The 14,651-nt window shown below is 40.7% G+C and overlaps 1 protein-coding gene across 5 annotated transcripts in view; it reads left to right on the top strand.

The window, feature by feature from the left end:
- kcnma1a (potassium large conductance calcium-activated channel, subfamily M, alpha member 1a) overlaps positions 1-5,394 on the top strand; it is a 161,118-nt gene extending 155,724 nt beyond the window's left edge. For 3 of the 5 annotated variants that reach the window (XM_030748487.1, XM_030748486.1, XM_030748483.1), the window contains one exon: positions 894-5,394. In XM_030748487.1, coding sequence (XP_030604347.1) covers positions 894-915 — 22 coding nt within the window. In that variant the 3' untranslated portion in view covers positions 916-5,394. The remainder of the gene's footprint in view (positions 1-893) is intronic. The other 2 variants (XM_030748485.1, XM_030748484.1) reach the window with 1 other exon arrangement.
- Positions 5,395-14,651: the final 9,257 nt, after the last annotated feature.

Genomic DNA, 14,651 nt, shown 5'->3' with positions numbered 1-14,651 from the left:
ACGAGCCCCTTTTTTTAATACCATGACATTTACATGGCACTGATAATAATGCCAGGATTTCTAAATCCATCTGTATACCTTAATATTGTACAGGCCTGATGTCAAAATTCACCAGCTCTCCATTCTCTTATTTGATACTGTACACTTGTGAGTCAGTGGGATGCAATTTTTTTGTTTTCCAAGTTCAAAACATTTCCAGGATTTGTCTCTACTTGCACTGCCCCAGGAAATTTGGCAATAGTATGTGATTAGCTTCACGCTTATGTTGACTTTGCATGCACCCCTGCCACATTGTGAGCCTGGATGGCCAAAGGAACACACTCATTAGTCTTTATACAGACTATTTCTTTGGTATAAAAAGGTTCCCCAAAACAACTTGGGTCAGTGCTTATTTAGATTTTATATCTAATTGACATGCTCGACTATTGTGGTGACAGCAGAAACCTCTGAACCGGATGTCTCAAAACCTGGAAATAAAACCAAAATCATCTAAAACAGGAGAAACCACAAAAAATTGTTTTCTGTTTTGTAATTTGGGTGAACAGACCCTGCAGTGCTTTAATACGTACTGCATATTAAACTATTCTGCTGTTCTTTTTCGTAAGTTTTTTTTTGTCTTATATCAGCCATCACACAATTTGAGAAATCTGATATATTATCCACATACGTACAAAGCTGGTAATAGACAATGCCGCCATATCAACTTCAGATTGGCTCAGTTCACCAGAAACCAAACTGAAAGGGGACCTTACAGTTTGATGCTGACGACAAAGAATGCCATGCAAATCTTAATCTCACTTAAACTGAGGCAGTATGGTTGTAAATAAACCAGCACCGCATACTTTTTCTAACTAACTCCTTGCTTTCTTCCTCTCTCGCCTTGTCCTCTTCAGAAAAGAAATGGTTTACAGATGAACCAGAAAATGCCTACCCAAGGAACATTCAGATCAAGCCCATGAGCACTCACATGGCCAACCAAGTCAACCAATACAAATCCACTAGTAGTCTGATTCCACCAATCAGAGAAGTTGAAGATGAATGCTGAACACCAGGTTTTCTTGCTGACTCACCAGACATCTGTACGCTCTTTCGAAAGAGACTGAAGGAGATCACCAATGGAGGCGTGATGATGACGATAAGGACGGAGGTGTTAAAGACTGACACATTTCTCCTCACTCATTCTTCTAATTGAGGGTTGGACAGGAACCCAGACTGGAAAGGGACCTCCTATGTGTATATGATTAATGTTACTTCCATGCTCTTGGACATTGTTTTATTTATTTATGTATCCATAGAGATGTACATAATGACAATCAAATATGGATTGTACAGCCCCGCCCCTCTAGCACTTTTTGGAATTATTTTGAAATTTGACAAAAAAAAAAAAGTACTTCCTGTAATTCTTTGCAATAGTTCACCTCTTCATGTGACCAGACTCCATGACTAAGGTGACTGGTTATCGGAGGATGAGGGTTGCGGCGATAAACTGGTCATATCATCTCCCAAAGATTCACTCAGTTGCATCGCATCAAAGCAGCTGGGTTCATCGCGTCACATCTCCCGTCTGCTTCTGTTCTATTTGCACTAAAACTGAACAAGTTTCTTTCCACAGAACAACTGGAAACATCAACACCCCCACCTCCCCTACCAATAAAGTGTCTCTGAGGAGATGACAGAGGAAGGGAAGGAAGGAAGGGCTGCTTGGCTTTGGAGGCATACTAATTTTGTTCTCGGTTTGTTATTCATCATGTCATTGCTTTTAAAGTTTTGCTGTTTCACCTTGACTCGCCGTGTTGAGTGAGAGCATTACAGGCCTGCAAAACGAAATCATATTGCAAAACAATAATCTGTGGAGAATGGTGCCATGTTGGTGCATGCTGGCTGGAAGAGAGCTCATGTCTTCTGCTGATATGTCAGATACCTATGCCTGAGCCCAGTAGATAGTGTGGTTGATTAGCCTGAATACATGAAAAGGATGCAAACAAAAAACAAAAACCTGCTCTGTCCTTCATGCATTCAGGAGTGTTTATGTACAAGCTCTGTGTATGTGTGTCGTATTACAGCCACTTGTCCTTCTGATGCTGCACCATCACCCCCCCCCCACCAACGCTGATTTGTATGTGATGGAGCACCTTTGAGGGAACAGCATGTCTATAAAAAAAAGTCAATCTAATAGACACAAACAGTAGGAGATTCTAATTCATCTGGATCTACTAACAAAGGCATTAAGTTGCATTCAAAAACAAACCAAAATAGCCAACTATGATTGAGCGTACTTAACGCGAACAGCAGCTGTGTGGCCACCCAAAATGCAGCAGAATTGGGATCGCAAAGCAGAGTGGAGTATTGTCTGTAACATGGAGATTATATATGAGGAAAGAAATGCCACATATTGCATAAAAGTGGGCATCAATGGGTCCTCCTCTGATCGGTGCAACTGCCTGGCACAGGGTTGGCACAGAGGCAGTAAAGAGCTTGGATGTTCTCTGTTGCCAGCCCAGATGTCACATGCCTCAAAAACTCTAAGGCATTAAGCTGCTGTGTTCGGTCCTCTAACACGAGGAAATGCTCAAGCATAGTTGGTGGAAATGCAACAATGCCACAGACCGCTAATAAGGACGGGGACGAGGAACGTGCTCGGGTCCAACACAGGAGTGTGTTTTGTGTGCGCTAACACACTCATAGATCCAAATTAGGCTGTCGCAGGGATGGGGGATTGACCCGGTAGCCTTGTACTCCTAATAGTCAACTTCATCCAAAAATGTAGTTGGATTTATACGTTTCAGCATAATTATTTTATATCCATAAACATAATCAATTTGTACTTATTTTTCTAGTCAAGAGCAAAGTGAAAAGTACTTTAGAAGACTAAATTGATATATTTAATTAAAACTACATATCAAAAGATTTTATGTTTGACTATCACTTTATTTCACATATTCTAAAACAAATGATTATTTTTTTATCACCCCAGCCCCTCTTTGACAGACTGCATCACTCTGGAGCTAACAAAGCTTAGACTAGCTTGCATTGTGAAAACATCTTCAGCTTGGCAGCTCAGCTCTGTTGAGTGCTTCTAGAAATAAATTTAGGCTAATCCGAAGCCTCCTTTGGTTGCACAGATGCAGTGTCTACTAAACAATGTGTCTACTACTAAGCGTCCCTCGCTGAGAACATGCATAAAGGAAAGGAAGGTGGAAAGGAGTTGTGTTTATGGGGTGGGAGGGTAAATGTATTTAACTAAGGAGCAGATTAGAATGGTTAATAATGATGGGAAGAATATAAAGTCGCTCCCACTGTGTGTAGACAAGAACTGAATGACCTCTATTAGATGACCGTGACCTAAATTAGGTCCCAAGTGTGGAGTAGGAATGTATACACTGCTGCACAGTGTGCTGGTATTTTCCACAGAATATGATTTTGAATATGACCGGGAGACGCTGCCTGTTTATTGCAGTGATCCTCCTCTGTAGACTGTAGAGAAAAAGGTCATTCTGAAAAAAGAAAACAGTTTTGGAATATGGAAAAGATGATACTGTGCTAAATATGTTTGTGTAAACTCAACCCATTATATAGATCACATTTCTTTCTCAATCAAAATGATCTGAGCCTCAGTGTCCGTCTGTTGGGTGTGGTGCAACTATGCTGACGCCTCATACACATTGTCCTGAAGTGAACTTTTGAACTGTGATTACATCGTTGTCACACATTGTAGCAAATAGGTTTCTTTTCGGAAAATATGTGAGTAAAATGTATGTATAATTGGGTTGTTAATGGCATAATTTCTAGCCTGAACAATAAGGAATTATTAATATTTGGTAATGTCAGTCGCTCATTATACATAAAAATCGACAAACTGATTGTTCTGTTGAATTAAAAAAAAAAAAAGTTAAATATGTATCACAAAAATAAAAGATCTTGGTTACTTGTAGGAATGCAGAGACTATTCCAGTACTGTATGTGACACATGGAAAAGTTGGGCAGAATTTGATCAGCCATCACGAAGATGGAAGGTAGCACCAATTCAGCAATTATCAAAAGACAGGACGTCCTTAGTTTTCCTGTTTCTATTACTTTGCGTTATAACAGGGTTTACATTCCATTTTGTCAGCTTGCCATCATCTGTCACAAACTGTCACAACTGTTTATTTGTTTACAGAGTATTTTTAAGGCACTTAAACATAGCATTGTTCAGAAATAAAGTGGTACGTGCTGCAAACTGGCATAAACTCAAAGTAATGCACCCTTTACTTTCAGTATACTTGATTACTGTGCTGTTTTTTTTTGTTTTTTTTTTGTTTGTTTAAAACTGAACCCTCATTGCACAACTCATTCAGGCTGGCATTATTCACAACACTGGACTGAGATGTCTCTCCTTTCTACACCTTTTCACATGTTTTAGGTCTTTGCGTTGTATACCTCTAAAGTTTTAGAGAGCTTTTGAAGTGCCATGAAGCGTTTAGTCGAGCAAGCATCCTTCAGTCATTCAGGGACACAGGCTTCCTTTAAGGGAGCCCGAGTGTTTTCCACTGTGAGAATAAAGTCTTGTACTGACATGGGGAACATCCAAGCCATCAATGCCTCCATGCCAGTATAGTGCCAGGCAGTGCACGAGGGCAAGAGGGAGGGCCCGTGTTAAGTCCCACTAAAGCGAAAAGTGGCATATGGGAGGCCCGAGGGGCTGATGGGGCAGATGGATACAAGCCTCAGTCAATAAATCACACATATCCTTTCTGCCAGTTGTTTTGTTAAAGGTTATCAGGTAGTGTCATATAGTGCAATGAGATATGGATGACTGAAAGATGCGCAGAGGCCCTTGCCTGTAACATCAGATGTGTTGTTTTCCACTGAACAAATCAAAAGACTCTGATGCGTCATATGTTAATGTTACAGTATGTTGCATTATTTTTGTTAATCTATTTTTTTGCTGTAAAGGATGGAAATAAAGACTTATTTGCTGGGAAATGTACTAGATATAATAGAATATAAAATACTTATGGGGATGGGAGGCGGGTTTCAAGTCTTAATAATACATAAAAATTGCATTGAGCAATTTTTTTTTTTTTTTTTTTTTTTTTAAGAAAAGTTGCTTTTTTTGGCTGCCTATCAGTTCAGGAAGAATTCAGGATATTACTCTTGTTTATCACAGATAGGATTTGTTAGCACATCATCACTGCAGCAAATGGAAGTTTGACACAGCAGTTTAATTAGTTTGGATGCGTTCTAGATATGATGGATAAATTGATTATTTGATGGTGCTGAGTTGATCTACCTGACTCTGTCAAATATAATCTGCTGATAAATATACTGTCTTGTACAAAAAACTGTACATAGATTGTACATGGTTTCTTTTTGTATTTTCTCAAATTAAAATGGATGTATTTGTGTTCTAAACCTGGATATTTTCCTCATTTTTAAAATTCCAGCTATAAACAAAAGTTATCAGTTATGTACTGTACAAGAATAACCATAAATGGAAAATGGTACAGTATAGTAGTAATGCTTTAGACTTATATAGCACTTTTCAAGGTATTCAAAGACACTTTACAATTGCATGCACTATTCATTCACACCTCAATCATACTTGGCTACTAATATAGCCACAGCTGCCCTAGGGCAGGCTGTCAATGTGCTGCAATGTGGATTAAATGCCAGGGACAGAATGACAGCACGCACTCAGACGGGGACTTGAACCAGCAACTCTCCGGTTGCGAGGTGAGTATCTACCCACTGTGCAACTGCCACACTACTAGAACAGAACAGAACTTTATTGTCATTACACATACAACGAAATTCATTCAGAACAACCATCCAAGAGGAGGACAGACAAGACAAACATAGGGGAGATGGGTGTCTACTTGTAGTTTATACTTGTAAACACCATACACTATTCACTCACCTTAAATGACCTTTCTTCTCCATTCTGATGCTTGGTTGGAACTTCAGCAGCTCATCTTGACCACGTCTACATGCCAGGATGCATTGAGTTGCTCCCATGTGATTGGGTTGATTAGAGATTTGCTTTAACAAGCAGATAAACAGTTGTTCCTAACAACGTGGCTATTGTGTATAATAGTAGTAGACTCAGAAATTTAGCTAACCTGCTTCATCAGGTCTGTGCGGGTGTGGTATAATCTGATTTAAGCAATAGTTGGCAGACAATATTCAAATGCTAAAAGTTAAGTAAGCCATTCCAATTCACTACTTTCTATAAGATGCACCAAAATCTCATAATAGTCTGATAGGTGTCCATTCTGTGCAGTGTTTGTACACAGCTGCAAGTGGGAGAAAACAAAGTAGCTCAAATCAAGGCGCACACCATTACGCTAGTCAGTCCGCTCACGGCCAACATCAAATATCATATCAGTCCAGTTGCAAATGACCAAGCCCCTGACCTTGACTATCACCAGGAGGCACCTGAGATGAATGCAAACTGTATTTTACCAATCCCCACCCTGCTGAGGGGTCGGTGACCCTGCCAGGCAAGTCGCGCCACCGATCGCTTATCTGCTGAGTTTGGCATTAGTCTTGATTTACGTTTACTGACATACTATTAGCTGCTCCATCACTTTCACCTGTCAGCCTGTCAATCAATGGGGATCCACACAGTGATGGGTGGGAATAGCATTCTGTCCACTGTAGCTCGTATATCTCCACCAAGACAGTGACAGTGGATGAGTAAAGGACATCATAGCAGGTATCTCACTGTGCCGTCGTGTCAGCGCTGTGGCTGTGCACCACATCAGAATGTGTAGCATCTTAATGTGGATTTGGCTTGCAGATACAGTTATTATAGAGGCAACTGATTTATTGAGGAAGTAATCCTCTTTCTCGCCGTTAGAGCTATGACATGTCAAAGCAAAGCCTGCATTTTGATGAGCATGTCATTAAACAGTGCTAAAGTTAAGGGATTTTTAACCTTTATGTAATGCGGTAATTTTCCAACTCCAATAATCTGTTTAGAGATACACTGTACTGAACACTGTGCTGCCCTCGTCAAGGGTACTGCGATATCTCCTGAGAATCCTTCAAACATCATGAGCAGCACCAATTCTGAGGTGTTATGATGTGGCAGGATGACTTCTCAGACAATGAGCCACTCTTATCTCATAGCTAGAAATCAGTGGACATCTCATAAGTCTCCAAGCCCTGCCCTCCACCTCCTCCTCCCCCTCAGCTGAAGTGTGCAATTTCACACTCCAACGTCAAACAGGCGGTCAGAAGGAGAATGCACGACCCACCCTGGCATTTGTCCTCATTTCTCTCTCAAATGTGCAAACACTATTACCCTTGGGTTATCTTAAGTGGTGTGGTGAAGAATCCCGGCCTCTCTCCCGTCTTCTCCTTGCCAGACACCCAGGCATCAAAACACGACAAGCGGTATGGACGGAGCGGGGATAAAAGACAGAGTGAGGCAGAAGGGGAAAGCGATGGAAATGGAGCAGATGTTTGTGTGGCTGCTGATTTGTGGCCTGATAAGGGTGCTACACAGGCAGCTGGAATTGATGGCTTGTTAGTGAGGACGGGCCCCTCTGTGAGATGTTTTCAAAATGATTGATTTACAATAAAGTGGCTCCGGGTGTGTGCATGCAGGCAGAACTGATGCAGATCGATCCCACTGAAATTGATTGATCAGCCATTTAGCTTGGCAGTGTGTTTACTGAACAAAAACGAGCAGGACTCTCCTCCAAGCGCACCCCCACCCCGCCCAAGTCTCCATAAAGCAAAGGAGAAATGCCACCTCTGGGCCTGTCTCATTTCTCTGGAGGTGGCAGCAAAAAAACAAGCCATATCAGAATATGAACCATAAAAATGTAATCATACAGTGAGAAATACTGGCATAAACGTTTACGATTGTGTACTTTATTCTGCTATCAACGTGTCCTTCTGTGACTTGGAGATACTATGCCTTTAAAAATAATGACTTACCTGCTCTATGCAAAGGGAGGAAAACTGTTTGCCTTATCTCAGTGTCACATTGAGACTTTCAGGGGAGGCATAGAAATAACTAATAAGAGTGGATTTCAGTAAATAAGCAGCACATTCTCAGCCACACTTAAAGCTGACACACGAACAACCTTTACCCTACCTTTTTTTAGTATCACTCAGATACCTATCATACACAGTGTAGAATAGCCCTCAAGTGTTAAAGTGCCTCGTATATGGATAGTGTCTTCAGCAATTTTTCCAAATAGTGCATACAAGGGTCTCCATGTACATTTTATAAGGAGTTTAACTGATGGATAAAGCACAAGGACAATATTTACCATGTGACCTCTGTGACTTTTCTTTACTTCCTCTTTGCCAAAACAAACCTCTCCACCCGCCAGCTAAGGACTTAAATCACCTGTCCTCAGACGCCTCATCCTGTTATTTGGATAATTGCCAATAAGAGCGAGCTTTTCCATTCTCAGGATGGCATGCCGTGGCCCCATCATGTTCCTTATTAACAATTTTACACACTTCGTCGCAGCGAGAGGGTGTCAGAATGCCAATAATATTTACCGTCTGCTGTGCGGGCTATTCAAGGGAGGCTGAGTGTTGCTGATTGCCCTGACAGAAGCTGACAGCACCCTGAACCTGAGATCCCTGCAAATAAACTCAGCAGTGCCCTTTTTTTCTTCTTCTTCTTCTTCTTCTTAAGGGAGCAGGGTGTGCCTTTAGTCATGAACCAGATGATGGAGCACCACCCCATTCCTGTTTGTGCTTGAACACAAAGAAAATCTTTGGCTACTTCTTTTAAACATTCACTGACTAATATAAGCTATATGTATGTATATATATCACTTTTCCCTTGATAACAAACTGGTTTTGACATCATAATGGGTCATTTAGCAAATCAATGACCTGCAATGTTTAAAACAATTTTCGAAAAGAGCTGGAAGGCAAGTAAACGGAACAGCTGTCGTGGGATTATTGAACATCTCAGTCAATCCATCCACTCTGTAATGATTTCCATAACATTGACACAAAGGAGGCTGACACCACTTATAGCATCTACCTCTTGACCCCTGAACTGTTTAACTAGAACAGTTTAACATCGTGGTCAAGTACGGTACAGTATACAAACATCTGATTATACCAGAGCACCTCAAACATATCAATATTGATATCTGTGGCAGTGTGTGTGAGTGTAAAGGAGTGTTTGTGTGAATGAGACAGAAAAGGAAGAGATCCAAAGACCGAGCCCTGTCCCAATTCTACTGTGATAATAGTTTCCATGACGATGAGGCATGCTCAGCGCATCACTTGTGTCCCAGATAAACAGTGATCCTTTACAAAAACAAGAAGGTCATTACAGCAGCTTGTCAAATCAATGCCCAGTGTGTCCAAGTTGATTAAGACATCTCCCCTCAGCTCTGACACTCTGTCAATAGCAGCAGGCGCACAATGCTGTGACGGATGGGGGGATGGTGATGGTCTATGGCGGAAAGTATGTGTGTGCGTGTGGGTGACTTTAGCTGGGGTGGGGGTGGGGGGGTATTCCAGCTTTCTCCTTCCACACACACATACACACACCTACGCAAACACACGCACAGTACTCAGATGATTGGAGTGAAATACCCATCAGTCAGGGAGGCGAGGTGGACTAATGATTCCCTGTGCTGCCTATTAGAACTACATGACAACTCAATCCTGCTCACGGAAAGAGAAATGGAGGGGAGAGTTTGTTGGGATGGAAGAGGGTGGGGGTGGGCAAGGAAGGGTGGAATGAAGGGAACGCAGAAGAGAGGAGGAATAGAAAAAGTGACCTTGTAGTGGCATCATTTGAGGCTGAATTAAATCGGCAAGAGCAGCTAATCTTTACCTGGGGGCGATTAACAGAATTAAAGGAGAACAACAAAGGCACAGGGGTTGGCTTTTCTCTTTTTTCCCTCCCCGCCACTGCCATTTGTAATTTGTGTTGAATGTCCTGTTCTGGAAAACTTGGTGAATCTTCCTTTCTAAGCCTGCCATGGATGGTTGGCTCGTCTATCTGACACACAAACAATAGCAGACTCAGACATGTGGATGGCTGTCATTAGACGACTTCTCGTGAAATTAAGACTGTGTTGTCAAGTCAGCGCGCTTTTCAGTGTTGCAATATTGCATTCAGATATTATTAAAAAAATGTAGACATTCATTTAATTATTTTCTTATTAGGCAAAAGAGGAAAACTGAGCACTGCTGCCTTCAGACGTGGACTCATTTCTTCAAAAGTATAGTTCCAAACTTTTCCCTCATTGTGATAAAATAGGATTATATTAGCAGGAAGTGAATTACTTCAAGTTTAGCCTATGCACTCGGCATCTCTCTTCTCACAGACTAATCAATATGTTTGGAAAGACAGGACAAGGTTAGGCCTATCAGCCTGTCTGACAGAGAGAGAGAGAAAACATTCCTGATACCCAAATGCGAAGGTTCACGGCTGGAGTTTACCCACACATAGAAGAGAATCACAACTAATAAACCTTTAGCTCAAGGATACTCAAACCAGCTCTTGCAAATGGATCAATATTTTGTGCTATTGGCATTTAATCACCATATGCATATCCTGAATAGTGTATGATTTGTATTGTTTGTTATGAGAACACCTCTGCTTTGACTGACTTATTTAACCTGCACGGCTAAAACGCTTGTGGTCCAGAAAGAAGTATCTCAAGTTGAGATACTTCTTTCTGGATCACAAGCGCAGAAAGCATTAAAATGTATTCATGATCCCAAATGCTGCAGCGAGAGTACTCACAGGGACTAGAAAGAGGGAGCATATTTCTCCCATATTGGCTTCTCGTCATTGGCTCCCTCTTAAATTCTGAACTCAATTTGAAATTCTTCTCCTAACATACAAGGTGCTGAATAACCAGGCCCCATCTCATCTTAAAGATCACCCCAAAATAGCACTTCACTCTCAGTCTGCTGGCTTACTTGTGGTTCCTGGGATACTCAAGAGTAGAATGGGAGGCAGAGCCTTCAGCTTTCAGGCCCCTCTTCTGTGGAACCAGCTCCCAGTGTGGATTAGAGAGACAGACACACTCTCTATTTTATTAGGCTTAAAACATTCCTTTCTGATCAAGCTTACAGTTAGTGCTGGATCAGGTGTCCCTGAACCCTTCCTTAGTTATGCTGCAATTGACCTCGGCTGCTGGGGGTTCCCATGATGCATTGAGTGTTTCTTCTTCACTCACCTCTTTTCACTCTCTTTTCACTCTGAATTTAATCATTAATTATTATTAATCTCTGGCTCTCTTCCAGTGTGTATTTTGTCCCATCTCCCTCCCCTCACCCCCAACTGATTGCGGCAGATGGCTGCCCCTCCCTGAGCCTGGTTCTGCCGGAGGTTTCTTCCTATTAAAAGGGAGTTTTTCCTTCCCACTGTCACCAACTGCTTGCTCACAGGGGGTCGTCTGATTGTTGGGGGTTTCTCTGTATTAGTGCAGGGTCTTTACCTTACTAATATAAAGTGCCTTGAGGCGACTGTTGTTATGATATGGTGCTATATAAATAAAAAAAAATTGAATTGATTCTGCACAGAGACTTACAGTATATGAACTTTACCTCTGCCATCATCACACTGACATTCCTTCATCTTAAACAAATTGTTCCAACAAGTTGATTAACTATAGTCAATACTTCATAACTCCATGTAGTGATGTTTATCAAACAAATGAGAGCAAATTGGTTATAAGGAAAAAAAAAAGAACATCTTGGAAAGCAAAAAGTAATAAATGTATTAATAATGATATACTGACAGAATGACACTGCATTGCAGTGAATAAATATATAACTATGACTTTTTGTCTTTTTTAGGTTTATATGCTTGCTGTGGTTTTCTCCATAACTTCTTAACTCAGGGAAAAAAAAAAAAATCACACCACATCAGCACTGGCATAGCCTAAGATTGCTAGTTGCTGAATTTAATGGTCTCTGGCTGCCACCGTAGACAGTATAAAATATGGACACAAATTGCGGGTTGAAAAAATGAAGCCAGTATGGAAGTGATGTTAACCTGCATTCTATCTGGGCCAGCAGATGGTGATATCTGTGGTTGCAATATAGACATCCTATAGATGTCAGCTTGACTTCTGTAAACACTTTCCTGCTGAATTTATGGACTCAGTCACTCATTCTGGGTCATGCTGAATAAAAAAATTAAGCCTGTTTTGGAGGCTAACAAATTATCAGTCACAAGGCATTAGCCGATTAGCATGCTGTTTCACAGTCAGAAATGTCCTTCCTTGTCACATCTGGTCTTTCACAACCAAGATAGTGATGGTGAAAATCCTCATCTTGAAGCTTCAAAACAGGACTTCAGAAAACAATGTGTGACATGGTTGCTACATCCATCTGTCTATGGTCCCAACCAGTGACTGTAAAAAACATGGACGACCTGACAGCTCCTCAAAAGTGAAGCCAAAGCATCTCTATCGCCCACTGGTGCCTGGCTGCATAAATAAAATAAAATAAAATAAAATAAAAATATTTTTAAAGTTCACCTGAGATACCCTTTTACTCTATGATCGTTTCTGCCACTAGGTAATCACACAGTCACGATGAAATTTCCATATCTCTCTTTGGGAACTGCAGATAGGGATGCTTTCAAAAACCAGGACTGTCTGTTTCAAACTGACAATGTGAAACTGGACTAACCGACACAAGGGCCCCGAGGCATGGTGAGGGCCCTTTTTTCATATCTGTTTTGTAAGCTAATTGGTAAATTAACATCCTTAGCTAGCTATCAAAAGACAATAGTTAGCTATCACAGGGAAAAGCCAGTGAATCTGGAGCAAGGATATTTTTATTTTAGAAAATAATTAGTATACAGGAATTGATTTTGGTTCATTTTTTGTCCTTTTAAACAGACATTGGTCCTAATTCAGAAATAAAAAATCAGCGACCTGATACAGACCATCTTTACTACAAGTTGTTAAATTTAACCATCTCTAGTCACTGCTAGCCTTTTACTGTGTATGTGTTTTTATCTTTTGTCTGTGGTGTCAAAAGGGTGCTGTTTTAAATTTGTAATTTATTAATAATTTCTTTAAAAAAAATTATTAACTTAATTGCCAACATTAAATTGTAAATCCAGGCCTTGAGGTCCGGTGTCCTGCAGGTTTTAGATGTGTCTCTGCTTCAACACACCTGAGTCAAATAAAGAAGTCATTAGGAGGATTCTGGAGAACTTGACTGCATACTGAGGAGGTAATTCAGCCATTTGATTCAGGTGTCTTGGCTCAGGGACACATCTAAAACCTGCAGGACACCGGACCTCGAGGCCTGGATTTGAGGATCCCTGAGATAGAATATATTTGACTTGAGTAAATATTTCAGTGTGATTGGCATTTGGTTATATATTCACCTTTATAGTTCGACAGTCAACCAGCATTTGTTCACTGTCCTTTTAATTTTCTTCCTTAAAAAAAAAAAAAAAAAGATTTTCATTAAATTTACTTATTAGAAACAGTTGCAACATTACAAAACAAATATAACATAAAAGAAACATCAAAAACAAAAAACAAAACAATGACTATACAAAATAAAAACACCCCAACAACAAAAAACATGGGTTACTTAAAACATGAGCTCCCAGCAACTGACCACCATTATTGTTTCCATAAAAGCAGGATTAGCTGCAGTAAATAGTGCCTCACCTCCAGAGTATTCATGATTCAAGGGTTTCATTTGAACTAAGCCACACCCCAAGGAAGCTGGCTGGATCTCCATGTCTTTGAGAGTCACCCCAGAACAGATTTCCCTCACCTTTTCCTCACAATTACTCACGGCCGTGTGTCACAATTTGACTGCCTCTGTATATCACTGTCATCAGCCAAGGCCAAGTCGAGCCATTTTAGAGGCTGCCCTCCAGAGGACCCCAGAGATAAGCTCAGAGTGCCGCAGGAAATACCACAGAGTCTGACATACAGCACAAGCACACTTGTCCCTCAGGTCACACCACCGTGGGGCTCATAATGTGTGTTCATATGAAATGTATGAACATTGTTTACAGTTCAAAACACGTTCAATAATCTGCGTGTGTGTGTGTGTGTGTGTGTGTTGGGGGAGGGGGTGTAATTTCTGCATCCACCCGAAGCAGCCATTTGAATGAACAAGCATGATGCCACGGATACTGTAGGTACACATCACTTCATTGTACAGTACACTGCTTGTTCAAGTATTCTCTTGTGCCTCAATGGAGTCATACAGATCTGGCCATGTGAGAAAACCAGCCATTTCTCCTGGGGGCCTTTTTTTTTTTTTTTTTTTCCTGGTTCCTTTTTATGTCCACTTGTTAGATAAACACACACACAATTCCACACAATCAGCATTTCCACCCTCGGGACCTGATAGAAGAAGTAAATGCCAATATTTCCAGGAATTTCTTTTGCAATGTTTGATTGTCCAATTCAAGCCTGCGAGGCCTGGCATCTCAAATTAGTGGGATGCATCACTGCAGACACATTAAAGTGATTGTTGTCTGCCAAAAAGATTATTACTGCCCAGTTTATATACATATCAAGCATATTTTATCTGGATTTTTATCTCAAACAGTCATAACATGAAAATACAAGTAATTTTTTGCACATCGGCAATAATAGCAAAGCTGTGTTTTTGTGAAATTTTGATGTTTCTTGTAATTGCATAATGTAAACCAAAAAACATCTTTAATTTAAAGT

Source organism: Archocentrus centrarchus, chromosome 15 (genome assembly GCF_007364275.1).
Source record: "Archocentrus centrarchus isolate MPI-CPG fArcCen1 chromosome 15, fArcCen1, whole genome shotgun sequence".
In the NCBI taxonomy this organism is placed as follows: domain Eukaryota; kingdom Metazoa; phylum Chordata; class Actinopteri; order Cichliformes; family Cichlidae; genus Archocentrus; species Archocentrus centrarchus.
Note: the sequence above shows the minus strand (reverse complement) of the source record. Positions and strands in the feature narration are given on the sequence as shown.